Source organism: Capsicum annuum, chromosome 8, assembly GCF_002878395.1.
Source record: "Capsicum annuum cultivar UCD-10X-F1 chromosome 8, UCD10Xv1.1, whole genome shotgun sequence".
Taxonomy (NCBI): domain Eukaryota; kingdom Viridiplantae; phylum Streptophyta; class Magnoliopsida; order Solanales; family Solanaceae; genus Capsicum; species Capsicum annuum.
The window spans coordinates 165,042,613-165,061,772 of NC_061118.1; the positions used below are offsets into that span (position 1 = coordinate 165,042,613).

General features: G+C 35.0%; 2 protein-coding genes across 2 annotated transcripts; both read right to left on the reverse strand.

Moving 5' to 3' along the window:
• Positions 1 to 44: 44 nt before the first annotated feature.
• Positions 45 to 7,491, reverse strand: LOC107840206. Its single transcript, XM_016683984.2, has 6 exons — positions 6,871 to 7,491; positions 5,366 to 5,571; positions 3,919 to 4,192; positions 3,457 to 3,564; positions 1,406 to 1,650; positions 45 to 538 (listed from the first exon to the last, which is right to left on the reverse strand). Exons 1-6 carry the CDS (start codon positions 7,075 to 7,077, stop codon positions 433 to 435), a joined length of 1,146 nt encoding a protein of 381 aa, XP_016539470.1. The 5' UTR covers positions 7,078 to 7,491; the 3' UTR covers positions 45 to 432.
• A 7,637-nt stretch (positions 7,492 to 15,128) lies between these two features.
• Positions 15,129 to 17,879, reverse strand: LOC107840207 (probable indole-3-acetic acid-amido synthetase GH3.1). The gene is made up of 3 exons (XM_016683986.2): positions 17,264 to 17,879; positions 16,878 to 16,979; positions 15,129 to 16,758 (listed from the first exon to the last, which is right to left on the reverse strand). The coding sequence occupies exons 1-3, from the start codon at positions 17,581 to 17,583 to the stop codon at positions 15,393 to 15,395; spliced, it is 1,788 nt and encodes a 595-aa protein (XP_016539472.1). The 5' UTR covers positions 17,584 to 17,879; the 3' UTR covers positions 15,129 to 15,392.
• Between the last annotated feature and the right edge of the window lie 1,281 nt (positions 17,880 to 19,160).

Genomic DNA, 19,160 nt, shown 5'->3' on the forward strand with positions numbered 1-19,160 from the left:
CCGCAATACTCCTTCAAAAGGGAAAAAGGAAAATAGAAAACCTATAGTAATAAATATAAGTGATTATTCTTATCTGGTTATAAAAATGAGTTCTGAACAGCACATCCTGAACATTTTAGCATTAGTGCAGCCTTAAAATACTCACCTAGTCATACATCAAGTTACATATTTTATATTCCATCAACAGACTCCAAACATGCATTTGTAAATCCAAATAACAGGAGTAGACATACTTGACAGACTAGAAACAACGGCCAGTCTTTATATCCCATCAAATAATTACAGAATCGCCTACTAGCATTTGCAGAACCGTATTATCCAGCACACTAGTCAACCAAACTCGCCTATTTACAGAGTCAGCCAAGTAAAATAAGAGAAGAGCTCACAATCAACTTGCTTATTGATGCTTTTCTCGGCCACTTTATCAACTTGCTAATTGCTCAAGCCTTTGCTCTCTAAGCCACATGGCAAGGACAACAGTTCAGTAAGCTCCACCCGATATTCTAGACCTCTAAGGTAGTGCCCCAACAGCATGCACCTGATGAATTATCAAGGGAGAAAGTCAAAGTTACTTTAAATGCCAAATGGGAGTTGTGAAATTCAGCATGCAGCTCAACGACAGAAAACCAAGGGCTTTCAGAATATTGAGAAAAACAAATACTTGATAGTTTGATATCATGAACCAACATAGTAGCACATATAGACAGTCAACAAGCAGGGAAGCACGAGTAACAGACACATAACATTACAAGATCACAAGAGCACCTTCAGATAGTTAACAAACTGGGCAGTAGATTAACAGATGCATAAGATTGACAGGCAAACACTGACCAAAGCAGGAAAATAAAGACAGAAAGAGAGTGGGGAAACAGAACAGAAGTTGCAGCTAACCGAATACAATTGGAGCAAGTGAGAACATTTGACTCATACTTGTTCATGAAACTTTCCTTATTCTGACCTTAACAGAATTTCCCAAATACGACATAGTAAGTGCAAATGAGCTGTATTAGGTATCCAGAAATTACTCTTTTTCAAGAACCAATAACCTAAATAGCTATAGAACTTACGTTCCTAAGTCGTTCATATAGAAACCTAGTCAATTAACAACAAATTTCTCAACACCGCAGTTTGTACAACCAGAACACTGATAACCATTTTTTAAAAAAAAAAAAAAGGGCAGCCCGGTACATTAAAGCTCCCCCCTATGCGCAGGGTCCGGGGTAATGTTGCTCGGACTCTTCAATAATGTCAACAGGTGCGTGTCGGATTCGTCGAAACTAATGTATTTTTGGAGAATCCGACACGGGTGCGGCATCGAAAGTGAAGAGTTCGCGCAACTTAGGTCCGGGGAAAGGCCCCACCATTTTGCAATCTAAAAATTAGATCATTGAGAAAGTATTCTCACCAAAATAGCAGACGAGCCAAATAGTCTCGAGTCAATGATATCTGAGGCTGGAAGTTAATGGACGTGTTCTCAACAAGATCTATGGAATCTTCAGCTCCAACATTTACAGTTCCTGCAGAAGCATTATCTGATAAATCGGGGGCCTTAGAATGCATTCTAGGGGATAGAGTTGCAAGTAGTCCATGAACTACTGAATGGATGGTCTCCTTTACTTCCAAGGATGTTGGTTCTGATAGCTCAGCAACCTTGCATTGATGTTGATAATGAGCAAAGCAAAAAAGAAAGGAAGACAATAAGATACGGATAAGGAAGATATAAGCTTCCCAACTTCCAATTAAGAAAGGGAGTGTGTGAACAATCACGAGATCAACTACAACTGTGGAAGCTAGAGAAAGCATAGCAAGAGATAGAAAACATAGAGAATTAAGTCGAGAAAACAAACTGCATTGTTGATTTGGTAGTAAAATCAATTAATATCATAGGAAAAAATATCCTCCCAGCCTTAAATAACGAAATTATGCATAAGAAAAGAAGGGATAGAAGAAGTGCAGCGCGTGATGTGTGGGTTAAGCGCACACCATAGATTTAGTCCCCGTTTGGCCATAAGCATCCATAAGCATTTTTTACCTTTTTCTGGAAAATTTTTCACTTAATTCCAAAAATGGTGTTTGGCCATAAGAATTCCAAATACAACTCCCAACTTGGAGTTGTATTTGGAAAAGTGAAAACAAGTTTCTTGTTTTCACTTTTTTAACTCCTACTTCTCTCACAAAAATTCAAAAACAACTTCAATTCATATTCATGGCCAAACACAACAACTTCAAAAAATTGTGATTTTCATGGTCAAACACCTACTTAAACCCTGTCACGTACAAAACTCCGATATTGAAGTGGAGAAAGGTACACGGTCAGGCCCATTATCCATGGAGTTTTGAACCATGCGCCACTAACCCTCGGGGATTTCTTGAATATCAAATAGAGAAAAATAAAGAAGGGGGGAGAGAAACATCTTTTTTCTATTCTTGATATGAACAAAAGAGAAGCTGTGAAATTCTTAATTCTTTCTCTAGTAGAAAGAAGAATTTGAGTAGACGGTATTTCACTTTAAATCCCACATATATATTTTCAACATCGTCCATAACTCTATTGTTTCTTTTAGAGAAAGGGAAAGTCCAACCTAATAAGGTCCTATTTCATTATGAAACTTAAGGTTTTTTCACAACCTTAACCGCGCTTTCTATCCCAAAAATTCATCGAAAAATAAGCTTGTAACAAAAGATCTCTCTTAAATTGCTTCATTAACTTTCTGTTCCATCACATCCACATCAGTAAGTCAACAAGAAGTCTATTTTCTTTTTTTTGGGGGGTGGGGGGTGGGGCGTTGACAAGAACTCTAGTATCCAAGCAGATTAATGGAAAACAAAGTTGGAGCCGTGGAACACCTTCCCTGTAATGTTTTGAATCTGTCACCTCCCTTGGATATCTTTTCACATACATAAAAGGTTTATGCAAAAGATCCATATAGGTAACTATTAGGGTTAAGCTTAGTCGTTCTTTAAAATCTGGAGGGTTGAGCTTAGTCGTGTTGGTAGGCTTACATCAGGTTTAGCGTTTGCTAAGAGTCATTAGCGGCCTTTTTAATCTTTTTATTGATTCATATGTCAGTAGAAAATATATGTCATCTTGTTCCATGCTTTATTACGGATTTGTTTATTATTCCTTGTCTTGAGCCGGGGGTCTATCGGAAACAGCCTTTCTACTTCTCCGGAGGTAGCAGTATGGACTGCGTACATCTTACCCTCCCCAGACCCCACTATGTGGGAATACACTGGGTTTGTTGTTGTTGTTGTATATGTCAGTAGAAAATATAAAGAACCTCTTGAAAATTGGAACAGAAAGGCTCCAAATGGACGAAATGCATAGTGAAATTCATACAGCAAACCCCAACAAGCTTGATTTGAGACGTAGTAGTTGTCATTGTAGTAGTATAAACTGCTTATGCAGTCATAAGTAAGGACAGCTGAATCTTATACAGAAAGAGAGCAATTTACCTTCTCCGGAAGCAATGATCTCAAGTAGTCCAATAACTCATTCTTCTCCTCACCTACAAATTGTTGCATCTGAAGTGCTGCACTTTTCGTCTTAACTTCACAGAGTTCCTTCCACACATAAAAACCACAGACAGGTCAATTTAATGTTCAGACAAGATGAAGCAAGAAATATATATGACAACTAGCAAGCAGTTTTGGCGGTAAACCCTACAATTAGAGGGGACTAAACCATGAATATAATGTGTATTCACTCTTTTCTGCTGGAGCAACCAACATACTGTAAATAACTTTGATCAGTTTTTTAACTCTGGCAGTCCCCTAGTAAGTATGCAGGAAGATCTCTACTGGAGCTAACCCATTTGACTTTTGCATGTATTTTCAGGATCTACTGGATGCAGTCTTAATGAAATTTTACTTGATAAAAAAGATTAGATGGTGCATACACTGGCAAGCTAATTCTACCTTTTTGTAAGATGCTAAGCGAGACTGTAGGTCTAATATGTATTGCTGAGCTTCAGGGGTCATTTTACCAACGTCTGGAATATCAGATGAAAGTTCACTCTTTCCTTCTGATGTTGGTTGTTTAGGTTCTGATTTTTTGCTCGATATATTCTCCTTCAACAATGTTTCATCTCCAACTATAGAATCTTCAGGCTTTTGTCTACCAATGTTTCCATCATATATTTCAAGGTTCTTTTCAAGACAAAGCCTGTACTCAGCATTTCGAAGTGTATACCTGCAAAATTACAATGGATTGCGATTAATGCAACACCTTTTAATCCAGGTAGAAAGTAGAATGAGCAACAGAAGCAATTCAAGCTTCTTTTTTCTATTATCTTGTAACAACAGTCCATTTCTCATCATTCCCCTTCCCCCGTCCCAACAAAATTACGAGCATCATATCAAACTACCATGTCCTTTTGGTGGAAATAGTTTTCTAAAAGAAAACATTTTTTACAACAAGGTAAGCAAACACAGGGAATGTTACATTTTCCAGGAAATCCCCCACATCAAACACACCCAAATTATTGTTCATATGAGGAAGACAAAAAAGAACCAATACAAAATTGAGTTATGCCTCGTGTTCATACACCAATGTGATGCCAACCTATAGAAGCACCAACACTACCTACTAATTATGTCCAACTAACAATCCTAATTCTCTGTTGCTGTTTTCTACTTGGCAGGAGAAAAAACCCAATTAGGTATTACCAATTAGTTGGAATCAAAGTTTAGTCATGTTGGTCCATATACATAAGGTCCAATGTTCGTTAGGCATCTTTTATTGTTGTTAGAGATTTTTATGCCAACGAAAAATGTAGAGCGCTCTTAATGCTAGAGAACTTGAATTTATAAAATCTGACTGATACAGGTCGAGTGACATGGTTAGTGGCCATTAGTTAGTGACCATTAACAACGCCATCTGACATCGGATTAAGGCCTAGTTACACTCTTGATATTTTCACGTAAAGGAGAGGACTATAGTGTTTTAGGTAACAAAAGAAAAGGATGATGTTTAATCTAACACAACTTCATTCATCTAGGTTTTAGGTATTACATCATTTCTCGTTTTCAAGGTAAATAAAATCTTACACAACTGGATCCATCTTTTTACATCAAATAAAAACAGACGCAGCTCTGTAGGATTTCAGTTGCCTTGAATAGGAGAAACAATCCTAAAGAGAATAAAGGAAAAGTATAGTCACGTGACACCCCTTCACACAAGGTAAATCTGCCCCGGCAAACGACAATGGCTATTAAAGTAAGATGAACATACTGGGCTATAATCTTCACCAATCTTCTATCCTCTATCTTTCTGTTGATCCCTAAAACTAAATCCTACCAAGCATAAGCATGATCAGGTTATGGGAAGACACAAGGGGAGCTCATGTTAAAATATAAAGCCTACCCAGTCATCATTGACGAGATCAAAAGCTTGGAGATTGGTTCCCACAAAGCTTCAATTAGAACTTGAAATTGGTCCGATGGAAGCAGGCCCAACATGCCTGATATGGTTCTTTTCATTGCATCAATTGTTGTGGGTGGTACATCTTTTTGAATAAGGCTCACATCCAAAGGCTCTATCTCTTGTATCAAATTTGAGAGGACTGATTTCTGGAAAGAAATAAAGAAGCAAAAAAAGGAAAAGAAGAGCAATCTTTAATCAAGTTCAGCATTGTGCTAATATTTCCTACTGAACAATTCCCAAGATTGCTTATTTGTGAATGAATAACCATCAGTTGTGCAACATATAAAAGGGACAACAAGCAAACACATTTTAAAGTCAAGTCATCATTACGAGAATACTTGTTTTTCTAATGGAATAAATAAAACCTCAAAGCTTTTGCAGTAATAATGGACTTAAAGAACATAAATGCAACTCCACTCCAGATATGATTTCTATAACTGTTGCCTACATGATATTATATAAAAGTACTTTTTTGAGAAAAATGTCATAGCTTTGCTGAATAAGACAAATGACAAACCTCTGCAGTTAATGATATTCAACAATTTCAAGCAATTTCATTCACCGTAATAAGTTACAGAATAAAAGATCATATGCAGCCGTAAATCAACCCAAGGAGCAGCTGTCATAAGCATCAAGCCTGAATCTTTAAAATGAATAAAACTATAAAACCAAAATATTTTCTTTGTAGTTAAAACTCATCTCTCAACCAACCAGAGAGCATCCAGAATTTATAGCCAAAGAATACACCACTGACAAATTTACATAAACTTCTTCTAAAAAAGGTTATTTAAAGTTTCAATATGAATACATATATTGTCAAAGTTCACCAGTCAGTACACGTGCAGCCACAGTTTATGAGCTAAATTCACCTCTAAACCAAACAGTTCTCATTTACAACTTGTTTGGATGGTTGTTACCTATTGTATTGTGTTCTGTTGTTAGTTTAAATACAATTTTTTTTTTGTGATTGGTGTTTTGATTATTACTTAAATTTTACTGTATCGTGTCATGGAATTCATCGTTAGGTAACAACGAAAAGTCTCATTTTGTGTAACGACCGCTTTGATCTGACACATTGTTATGTTATTCTCTTCTTATTTTGTCTTTATTATTTTATCCTCTATACAACTTTTCCATAGTAGCTCTGCCCCGTACTCAACTTTTAATGTAGGTTTATCCTTCAAATTGTTGGTGTATGACGAGCACGGAAAATAATACAATCTGAACTACTACATTATAAATAATATGCAACAACCATCCAAACAGAGTGTTAAGGTCCGGAGGTGACACCAGCTCGGTTGAAGTGCTAAACAATGCTCACAACACACAAATCAGAATCCAGTTGGCATAAATTATGTTTCGCATCAAAACAGTACCTCAACAAATTAACAAAATCAGAAGAGAAAAAACAAATTAGGATATGTAAATTAAGTGCCGAAACTAACCTTTGATTGAGAACTGTGATTGCTGGTACTGAAACCATCGAAGGAAGAAGCAACAATCGTGGAAGTTCTTAAGGTTAACGACTTGTTGGGAATTTTGGTGGAGTAAAGGTGAAGAAAAGAGAGTGAGGGAGAACTAGATAGGCGTTTGAAAGGTTTAATAGTAAGAGGAGAATTGGAGAGGGAGAAGGAGGAGAAGGCTGCCGCCATTGACAACCACTATAGCTCCTTCTTCTCCTTCTCTCTCTCTCTCTATCTATTGTGTCCTCTTTCTGATTCTGATCCAAAACCGGGAAAACTAATACTCCATATTTATCCGACCCGGGAAAAGTGATCCGGAAAACACACATGAAACGTATGGATAACGTCGATTGCTAAAAAATGGATGATTTGACTAATAGCATCAGTAGGTTGCTATTATTTGCAATATACTAATAACTTCGTGAAGATCATGATCGTAAACACCATTTTCTTTCGATTTGTGTTTAAATTGTTCACAAATTATATCGATTTGATAAACTTACCTTATTTATGAGTCATTTCTAGTGGCATAGATGGAGGTAGAGTAATTTTTATTGATTTAGATGAACCTAATAGTTTTTGCGTAAATTTTATATTTGAATTAGAAAATTCATTAAATATGAATAAACATTTAATTGTGAACGTAGTACTAAGACACGTTGAGAGTTTGGTGTTAGTTCAAAATCATAAGCTTCAAATTCTGACCATGTCTCTATCAGCAGGCAATACTTAGGATATAATTTCATTTTACCTATCTTAACATTGGATAATTGGCATGTCAAATGATAAACTTGCTTATTTGAGAGTCATACCAATTAACGAGTACCTTAAGGTATAACTTTCGTTCTGCATATCTTAAAATTATTCACAAATCATATCGGGGCGTGACATGACTTTAAATATAATCTCTGTTTTAGTCTATCTTTGATTTGCTCACAAGTTATGTTGGATTGTCAAACTTGCCTAGTTCGTAAGTTAGTGCATGATGTTAAGTATCATTTTTATTTTACATATATTTAAAGAATTAAAGTATCTATTATAAGTCGTATTAAATTGACAATACTAGTGAATGTTCAATTATTCACATATTATGTTAGATTGACAAAATTTAAAAATCTCTTCATTCTAACAATTTCATTAAATTATTCACAAAGTCCCACCCTATTGACATGATTTTCACATATTGTTATTGTTCTTTACCAGATGAATCAAAGCAACTGAGGTCCCTACTAAAAGCAAAATAAACTCATGCCAATTCTACTATACTAAAGTTAAGCACCCGTTTTAAATCATTTGGCTAATGAATGAAGCTATATTCAACAAAATGCAATACACACTTCTATTATTTCTTATTTTCCTATCAATAGTATTATTATTACCTAAAAGTTTGCAATTGTTTTGCACATATCATGAAACACTGTAGGTTTCAAATAGCGCAACAATTCTATAAAAGAAATTATAAAAGTTTAAGCTAAATTACGTCTAGAGAAAAAAATGTTAAATATCAATCGTTAAAACTTAAAAGTGACATTTTAGTAATTTTGAGTGGTTATCCACACAGATGATCCGGGTTCGATCCCCCCTCAATGTTATCTGAGTCGAGACTGTAGCACAGGGTTTGCCTAGTGCGGTTTACATCTCCTGTGTGGTTTGTAAGCTATTATACAGTGGGAGATTTACCCAGTGATCACTACAGAGTGCTCACCCGAAAGACAGATGTTGTGGCAGAGGTTGTAGCGATTGGGGTTATCCAGAGTTAAAAAAAAAATAAAAAAAATTGAGTACATTTCCTCAATGGGCCAGACCCAGCCTGGTATTTTGGGTTGCCAATACTTGATTAGCCCACTTTAACAAGGATAGGTCCCAACTTCTGACTGGACTCAACTAATCCAGTTACAATGCCCATCCTAAATAATCTTAATTATGAGAGTACTTATTAATTGGGGCAATATATATTAATCTATATTCGAGCTGTATACTATACAAATTGACAAAATCATTGATTAAAGCTTAGATATTATCTTTATTGAATCAAGCGGTGAAAAAATTGTTTGAGAAGCCATTGTAATCACTGCGATTTATTTCATATTAAAGGTAAAGTGAGATTAGTCGAAGTTGTAGGTCTTAAAATCTGAATTTTTAGTTCGCATTCAGCTAAGCATAAAGGATTAGCATGCTCACAAGCTGACTCGAACGTAATTACACTACTAGGAAGTTATTTCAGACTTGTCTATGTTTTTTTAGCTTCTACAACAACAACAACAACAAACCCAATATATTCCCACATAGTGGGGTCTGGGGAAGGTAAAATGTACGCAGTCCATACCATTACTCCCGAAGGAGTAGAGAGGCTGTTACCGATAGACTCCCGGCTCAAGACAAAAGACCGTAGACCAACAGTCGTGCAATATGATAAAGAACAAAGAACCAACATCCACAAAAATAAAGTATAATTAACCAAAAGGCAAGCAATATGCTAAAGTAACAAAAGCACCAACATTCACAAAAAAAAAAAAGAAAAAAAAAAAAAAACAGTATAATTAACAACCCAAGGACCCCCTCCCCCATAACTGGAACTCCCAACCAAGCTATCCTTAAACCTCCTAACTACGGACTACGACTCGACCACCCACCTTAGCCTCCTAGTTTAATGTTTTTCCTCCAAACCTTTCTATCTAGGGTCATGTCCTCAGTAAGCTGTAACTGTTCCATGTCACGTCTAATCACTCCTTGCCAGTACATTTTTGGTCTACCTATACCCCGCTTGAAACCCTCCAAGGCCAACCTCTCACATCTACGGACCGGGGCATCCATGTCACTTCTCATCACGTGACCAAACCATCTCAACCTCACTTTTCGCAACTTATCCTCCACCGAAACCACTCCCACCTTCTCCCGAATAGTCTCATTCCTGACTCTGTCCGCCATCGTAAATCTACACATCCAACGCAACATTCTCATTTCCGCAACCTTCAACTTTTGGACGTGAGAATTCTTAACAGGCCAACACTCCGCCCTATATAACATGGCCGACCGGACCGCAGCTCTATAGAATTTACCTTTAAGCTTAAGAGGCACCTTCTTATCGCATAAAATTCCCGAGGCAAGCCTCCATTTCGTCCAACCTGCCTCAATACGATGAGAGACATCCTCATCAATCTCTCTATTTCCCTAGATCATAGACCCAAGATACTTAAAACTATCCCTCCTACAAACTGCCTGTGACTCCAACTGCACCACCACATTGTCCTCTTGCCTCAAGTCGCTAAACTTGCACTCTAAGTACTCCGTCTTGGTCTTACTCAACCTGAATCCTTTAGATTCCAGGGTCTGTTTCCAAACCTCCAACTTATCATTAACACCTCGGCGCGCCTCATCAATCAAAACTACATCATCCGCAAAGAACATACACCAAGGACCCCCCCTTGTATATTTTGCGTCAACACATCCATCACCAAGGCAAATAGGAATGGGCTAAGATTCGATCCCTGGTGCAGCCCTGTCAAGACCGAAAAGTGCCCGGAATCTCCTCCCACCGTCCTTACCTGAGTCTTTACCCCCTCATACATGTCCTTAATCGAACGGATGTACGCCACTAGTATCCCTCTCGCCTCCAAGCATCTCCACAGAACCTCCCTAGGAACATTGTCATACGCCTTTTTCAAGTCGATAAACACCAAGTGCAGATCCCTCTTCCTCTCTCTATATCGTTCTACCAGCCTCCGCACAAAGTGAATTGCCTTAATCGTCGATCGACCAGGCATAAATCCAAATTAATTCTCCGAAATAGGCACTATCTTCCTCAACCTTCGCTCCACCACCCTCTTCCAAATCTTCATCGCGTGACTCAACAACTTAATACCATGATAGTTATTGCAACTTTGAATATCTCCCTTGTTCTTGTATAAAGAAATTACCGTACTCCATCTCTACGCCTCGGATATCTTAGCGGTCTTGAAAATATTGTTAAACATATTAGCTTGTGAATGGTAAAATAAATTTAACTATATTGTATTCGAAAATTAATGAGTTTGTTACAGCATAGCCACCCTTATCAGCAAGGCCCTCACCTTATTTTATGTTGCAACATTAATTGCTATGAGTTGGCAAACCATTTTAGACAGTGGACCAGACTCTGAAAAATTTCTTTATTATCCCATAATTAAAATTCCCATTGAATTCTGGTTTCAGGTCAATAAGCAGGCAGACAGTAGATTTACTCCAGTCTATTACTAATATTTAATAATCAATCATTATAGGTAATTAAAATCGGATTCCGCTCCTCTTCATTTCATTCTACTTATTTTCTTTCAAGTTCCTACTTGGATGAGAAATATGACATGAGTTAAAATAAATAGTTAAGATTTGGTTAATAAATATTTTATATATTTGCTTCTAAAATTTTTAATAATTCCACAATTATAACGACAAAATTATTTTATTCATAAATATTTTTTTTTAAAATTCTCTCTTCTTACTTTTTTTCCTAACCATGATGTAGCTAGAAAAAAAAATTACTCTATGATTAAAAAAAATATTCTATGGTTAAAAAAATTAATAGATACACCTTTATCATTTTTAAAACTTTATTATTTCTCTCTTTTTCGAATTTCTTAGCTCTTATCATTTTTCCTCTTCGTCCAAAAAAAAAAAAAATTAGCTATAAGAAAAATTGACAAAGCCAAAATTATGACGACAGTAAATTTTTTTTCATAAATATGAATTTTTGAGTAGAAAATTATTACAATAATACGAGCATTATCGATATTATAATAAAAATATTCAGTTAGCATAACTAAAAATAAGTTGATTGATTTAAGAAAAAAAAAATTGATTATTAAAAATATTGAAGTTCACCATTTATAACCATAACTAATTTTAAAGAAAATGTATCTAATAGTTAAAATGAAATTAAAAAATTAACTTAAAGAAATTGGAAGATAGACGGTGAGTATGAAAATAGAACACAACATAAAAAAAAAAAAAAAAAAAAAAAAATAGAGAGAATTTTTTCTTAAAAGTATATTTATGAATAAAAATAATTTTGTAATTCTAATAATTGTTGAATTACTAAAATTTTGGAAGCAAATAGGTAAAATATTTATTGTTCATATCATGGTTAGAATTTTAGTTTAGTTATTAAATCTTAACCATTTATTCTAACTCATGTCACGTGTCTCTCATCCAAGTAAGAACTTGAGGAAAATGGAGACAATAGAAATGGAGAGGAGCCGAATTCATTAAAATCTGCGTACATTTTCTCCTTTTTGATTACATTGATATATTATTTTTTTTGTTCAATAATATTTGTCTACTATTAACTTGAGATACACTTTAAGAAATAATGAATAATAGGAGTAATTTTATCATTATATTACCCTTTAAATATGCTTTCTTCGTCTGCTTTTACTTGTCATTTTTTAACATGACACACTCATTCAGAAAATAGTGATTGATACTATGACTTTACCATATTTCCACTATTAATTGATGTTTAATAATAGATGTGTTAAACATTCTCTGGTAAAGTTGCTACCATGTGACCAAGAGGTCTCGGGTTCAAGCCCTGGAAACAACCTAAATACACCCTTGTGGTGAGGTCCTTTCCCGGACCCTGCGCATAGCGGGTTCTTTAGTGCACCGGACTGTCCTTTTTCTTAATGTAAAAATGACTTGAAGAATAAAATAATCAATGCTAAGGGTGAAACATGAAAAAAAAATATTTTAAAAAAAAATTATTTTTCTTAATTTGTTAAAAATGACAAGTAAAAATAGAAATTAAATTAAAAAAATAGTTTGAGGTAAATCCGAACGGAGTGAATAATAAGTTTAATATTCTGTAAAGTGCATTGGATAGTGAATAATATTTAATACCAAGAATAAAATGGTAAATTATTCATTGATTTTCTAAAATAGATAAATATTATTTGACGTCTACATTTAATAATTAGAACCAGTAAAGATGGACGAAAAGAATTGTATAGTTGATTAAGACCCACATAGTATAGGCTTAAAAAAATCTGTGCGAAAAGGATTGATCAACTTTCTTATATGAAAAGCAAAACCAATAATAACAAAAAAAAAAATAGTAGTCCTAACAGCATGACAATAGCATCTACGGATAATATTAGTGTAATTAAATTACAGTATGTTAACTGGTAGAGTTCAATAATGCAACTGAAAAATACATATACTAGAAGAAGTTATCGTGTCACTCACTTATTCATAGCTAGAGACAGGGGCCTTCACTTTCCATGGATGGCATTATGTTCATCACACATATATATACTGAAAGCTCTGCGATGAATATTTTTAAAAGGTTAAATTTATGATTTCTTGAGGAGGTGTAAAAGGGAAAGTGGACACTAGTATTAGACGGAAGGAGCATTGAGATAATCTTCCTCTTGAAACGACCCGTCTGATTTATAATTTTTTTAGGAGGTGTAAAAAGAAAAGTGGACAAATAACATGAGACGGAAGAAGCATCGAGATAATCTTCCTCGTAAAAAGATCATTAATTTATTCCTCTTTTCACAAGCTCTTCAAATTTCTTTTTATTTATGTCTGAAATTAATATTTATCAATATTTTGATACAGTTTGGTACTTCTTCGTGAAATTCTTTTCTATTATCAAGTAATCTAATATTCCTTTTCTATTTTTTCGTTGTTTATTGCTGTTAGTTGGAAAACCACATTATATAGCAGACAAAACTAACTAATTTTTTATCCATGATGAATTTCCCATTGAATTTCTGTGTCGAGTCAAGCAGGCCGCTGCATATATAGAATTTTAAGAAATGTCTCCTTTTTCTGATCAATTAGACCAAGAAAAATACACTCTCCAATTCAAAATAATTGACACTTCACTTGTCACTCTCTTCAAGAAAACGGTTTTATTAAAGATTTATTTTATCAAATTAGTCTTATTAATTATGCTTTGAAAATATAAATTTGAGTATATAAACTTTGTTTAGTCATTTAATGATAAGAGTCGTATTGGAAGAATATAATAAAATCATCTCGATTTCATGAAGGGAACAACTAAATCGAAATAAATTTTTTTTAAGAAGAGTGTCAATTATTTTTTAAATGGATGGAGTATTAGTTAGAGGCAACTAAAGGCTTAAAAACCCAAAAACTAAATAAACTTAGAATAAAGTGACTAAGCTTTCTAACGCCAAAAAAGAAAAAGAGTTGGATTCCTAAAAGCCTAGCAAGAGTATCTAAGGGTAGACAAACTTAAATTACATGTTACAGATATAAAATAGAGCTCAATAATGCACCTAAAATATATAAATGAACTGATGGGGACCTTCCACTTTCCATGGACGGGTCATGTTCATCATGAACAGATAATATTTTAAAACATAGAGCAAAATAATCCCTCCCGCTTCTTTTTCTATGGCATTATATATTAGTATTTGTAATATATATCAATGGAGTTTAACTTATTTTCATTTACACTGTATATCATTTTTAAATTACCAAGTTGTATGCATAACAATTTATAGGAAACATAATTTGATAACTTGAAAAACGATACTCTGATAAACTTGTTGCAACGAGTTAAACTACATACTTCCTCCGTTTCATAATAAATAAATTGTTGAATTTTGGCACACATATTAAAGAAAAAACATTAAAGATATAAATTTAACACAACTTTCCATTTTTACCCCCCAAAAAAAAAAGTTGACCTTGTAATACCTTTTCAAAAGTTAATTGATTGTTAAATCATAAGGGCAAATTTGGAAAAAAATTCAAAGATTCACTTATTTTGAAACACCAATAAATACCTCAACAATTCGCTTATTTCGAAACGGAGAGAGTACTGACTAGTAGTGTACATGATTAGTCTGTAGAGGCTAAAACTTAAAAGTTATTTGGAATATATATGAAATATTTTAAACTAAAGAGTTGCGATTAATTATTTTTAATGATCTTTAAATTTATGAATTTATTTCAGAAATTAAGAAGTCGTTGACTTTCGAAATTTACATAAAAACGTGTATAAATCCTATCCATGAGCGGATCCATACCAAGGTTCGAGTTTATCCATCGTTTAAAATATAAAGGTATGAGTAAAGATATTTAGAATCACAATAAATAATGAGTTAGTGCTAATGTTGAACTTATAAAATTTAAATCTAAATTCATCGAACCTCTTACTTTTCTATCACACATACTTGTGTAATTTTTAAATATGAAGAAAAATTAGTTGTGTCGAAGGTGAGCTAAACTTGGAACAAAGAAACAGTTCATTTAACAAGCTTGGGATGTTACATCATTTTCACAGGTTAACTGAGCCATAACGTACAAACCTAATTCTGCCGAACGTCCTCGTCTAGTTACAATCAGGACCCATCTAGTCACAAAAGTAAGACAACGAAATTAAAAAAATAAAAAAAGACAAGAAAAAAAAAAAAAAAAACTTTAGGGAATCTTCTTTCATCGACTCTCCTCCTACTGATCATGCATGTGTAATTAATAAACACTTCTCCACATCAACGACGTCGTTCAGGTGTCCATTGAGGCAACGATGGGCTAAAGTGACTTGACATTACTCTTGAGTCAAGAAGTTCCAAAATAGGTGCAAAATTCACACATCTTGGCACCTTATATTGGTTAATTGAAGCACCCCTTGAAATTGCATAATCCATGAGTTCTTCAAATGTACCATTTTTCACCACCCTAATCTCCAACGGACCAATTGAGTTGCAAGCAACTCGGCCCTGTCGATACACTGTGTTGAGTGACTCTTCCATGGCCAAACAACATTTGTTCAATACTTCATCACTGGGAGAATTTTTCAAATCTTTCATTAATAACTCCCAATAAATCACGTAATGACCAGGAATTGTCTTTGTATCTGCATAACTAGTGTACTCGACCACGCTGGTATTGAACTCCCTGAGTAATTTCGAAGCATTCTCTACGGCCTTCTGTAACTCAGCCTCGTCCGTTTTGTCAGAGTCAATGCTCAATAGAACATTTTTTCTCCTGACGAAATGGAACTGAGGGGCTGAGTTATGAAACCCGGTGACTCGGAGAATGTCTCCGACTCTGTAGCGGTATAACCCAGCGTACGTTGTGATGACAAGCTCATACTCTTTTCCAACCTCAACGTCGACAAGGTCAACGAGATTGGTAGGTGAGGAGTTAGTTGTTGTAGAGTCATGGGGTAAAAATTCGAAATACCCCATGTTTGGCATGATGGTGTACGAAACTTCCGAGGGCTTACACATGGGATTTAAATTGAGTCCAAAGTAACACTCGGAAGCTGCGTACATAGTGCAAGCTTTTGGTAACCCACCACTGTAATAATCCAAAGTAGGAATGTACTGAGCCATAGCACCCGTGACAATTACGTCAAGGTACTTAGTCTTAGGCCAAATCCTTGTGATAATTCCCTCCCAATTTTCTTTACAACATTCACCAGCAACAAAATCAGCTAGCTCAGGATTCGGTCTCATAATTTTACCCATGCGTTCACAAAGAGAGAGGTTTGTAATTTGTGGGTTCAGATTTCCAGTCCGAATATCATGAGCAAGTTGTGGCCAGTGGAGCTGCAAGAACCGAATGGCTCGGACAAGGCCCGAGGCAAAGACAGCTCCAAGGCGAAGAACTTGCTCGCGCTCGTAGAGACCGCAGAGCATTTGAGTGTACATGCTCTGAAAGGAATCAGCACAAAGGATTGCTTCATTTGGACTTGTGTAAACATTGTACGGGTCATGAGGTCTGCTCTTGAAATGTTCACTTTTGTAGTAGCTTGTGAGAACGGGTCGGGCCAATAGCCCACCTGGAGTTTTCGTCTCGGACTTGATAAACAAGAAGTATAGTCCTTTCCCTTTATCTAATCCAGGCACGTATCTGTCACGTAAATGAAGTTTCGTAAGAAATATGTATTATGTTCCCCAAATAATTCGGATACCAAAAGGGGTAACGTAACTGTATTTAGTTTTGCATTTATTATTGTCTGTTATACTTACAAGTTCATAACTGGCATAAGAAGACTGTATAGTAGCTGGCGACGATCCAACTCTTCTTTAATTGTTGGCATCAATTTCCTTTCACCAGCTGACGTTCCAGAGCTGTACGTTAACATAATACAAAAAAATATGTGTATCAATAATTGGCACGTAAATTAATATCTTGCTTATAAAAAGAGCTATCCAACTATATAGCTGGTACTCTTTCGTACCATTAATTATTTGTGACGTCAAAATAATTTCAAAAATAGTCTAGTAATTCCACTTTAATTTGTGTGACTATACTAAATATATATGTAATTTTTGCAATAAAAGATACTATAATACTTACACGTCATAAGTAATTATTAATAGTGTCATATAAAATAAAACGACAGTTTGCTTACCTAGTGAGGAATTCAGAGATGGGATGAGCGGATAAGATAGGCGAACGGTCGCCGTTAGCGATCCGTTGAATCTCCGGTTGAAGATCTTCATAAGTTACGACCGGAATTCTGGATTTAAAGGTTTCACGGTCACTGACGCCGTCAAGTTTAAAGCGCTTGAGGTACTCCGTTTGGGAGTTTCTAGTCAATATCTCATCCAAGACTCTTTGTTGAACGGCATCAGCATTTCTAGTCATTTCTTCAATGAATTGAAGTGCTTTTGCATCTTTTTCACATGCAGGAGGACCCAATGGAGATGAAAGTACTGAATCAACAGCCATATTTTCAGAGTAAAAAAAAAAAGGTAATTAAGAAATGAAAGAGATTTTTCTTTGTTAATTACTTAAAGAGAGTTGGGAGAGTTGTGTATGGAAAAGGTGTGCGGAGGATGGAGTAAGAGGGGTGTATAAATAGGAGGAGAGGAAAGAGTGGGTGACACGTCACGTGCCATGTCATATGTGGGGCCCAAAAGGGCGGCAAAAACAAAAAGAAGGTTGGAAGGTTGGAAGGAAGTCGACGCGGGGGCCGTGGACAATTTTGTAATATCAATGGTGTTTAGTGAAGAGGGGACAAGATGGGGGCCCTTAACACGTCTACAAAGCCCTAATTTAGGGGTGCAATGTGGGGCCCAATATAAGCCACGTCATCTGGGACACAGCTTACGGTTTGGTTTTGGACTGGGGTGGTGCATCACCTAACCACGCGGCTCGATTCTCGTAAAATTGTTGGACCCCGACTGCGATCGCCCACTTCATTTTCCGTTACATGAGTCATGACCACTTAAGATACATTCAGTATATTTTGACAAGACTTGAGAACATATTTAAAAAAACAACGTAAACAAAATAATGAGTAGTATTTTCTTCGATTAAAAAAGAACGAGTTACTTTTTTTTAGTTCGCTTAAAAAAAAATGATTCTTTTTTTTTTACAATACTTTAATTTCAACTTTACGCGTGGCATGTTTAAAACCACAAGTTTAAACGACATTTTGGTACATTTGACACAGTTTTAATTTAATGCCACAAAATTTAAAAGTTTTCTTTATTTTCTTAAATTTTGTGTCAAGTTAAAGTAGGTCATTCTTTTTTAAACGAAGAAAGTATAAATTACAATAGTATAACTTAAAATCTATAAAAGACATGTAATGAAATTTTGGTCAGAAAAACTTGGCTAATCTTTGAAATTTCAACCGTGTTATGTAAATTGATAGAAAGAAATTGTATATTTATATTAATAAAAATATGAAATTAATATCCCATACAGGAAAACAGACACTTAAATGCTGTGTTTTCCTGCGTGTATTATGCAAGTAGCCCACAAGGCAGGAGGAACAAAAAGTGTTGTTCCTTCTTAATACATATGGCATGCATCGTCCAAACAAAATGATGCATATAAAATGATATTTTAAGTTTCTCTCGAAAATAATGCTTAAAAAAAGAGATCAAAAGAATATTGATATTGTTATCTGAGAAGAGGATAAGCAAGCTAATAATAAGTGATGCATTTGATTGAACATATCACAACAACATGCATGCATCTTAGAAATCAAACGATCTAGTTATTCTGTCCCTTTTTCTTGGCTTATAATTAATTAATTAATTAACCATATACGATGATATACTCTAAAACATATCCTTGCTGGGTGTGCTTCAGTCAGTTTGGTTTGGTTTATCGATTTTTTATTTTTAAAAATGTTAAACTAATAATCAAATTAATAAGATACTTTTTATCGGTTTTCGGTTTATCGGTTTAATTTTTGGTTTAACCGATAAGAAAATACTCATAAAATAGAAATAGTAGTAACTAACATGAAAAAAAATGAATCTTAGTTGCAACCAAAAATCCTACATGATGTG

What these genes read in the sequence shown, in the direction of transcription:
- LOC107840207 (XM_016683986.2), bottom strand. Translation starts at nt 17,583, where the DNA reads ATGGCTGTTGATTCAGTACTTTCATCTCCATTGGGTCCTCCTGCATGT. An exon ending in ATCTCTGAATTCCTCACTAG is followed by an intron (nt 16,980 to 17,263) that starts GTAAGCAAACTG and finishes GTTAACGTACAG; the next exon opens with CTCTGGAACGTCAGCTGGTG. An exon ending in CTTATGCCAGTTATGAACTT is followed by an intron (nt 16,759 to 16,877) that starts GTAAGTATAACA and finishes TTTACGTGACAG; the next exon opens with ATACGTGCCTGGATTAGATA.
- LOC107840206 (XM_016683984.2), bottom strand. Translation starts at nt 7,077, where the DNA reads ATGGCGGCAGCCTTCTCCTCCTTCTCCCTCTCCAATTCTCCTCTTACT. An exon ending in ATCTCGTCAATGATGACTGG is followed by an intron (nt 4,193 to 5,365) that starts GTAGGCTTTATA and finishes GTAATTTTGCAG; the next exon opens with GTATACACTTCGAAATGCTG. An exon ending in GATCATTGCTTCCGGAGAAG is followed by an intron (nt 1,651 to 3,456) that starts GTAAATTGCTCT and finishes CATCAATGCAAG; the next exon opens with GTTGCTGAGCTATCAGAACC.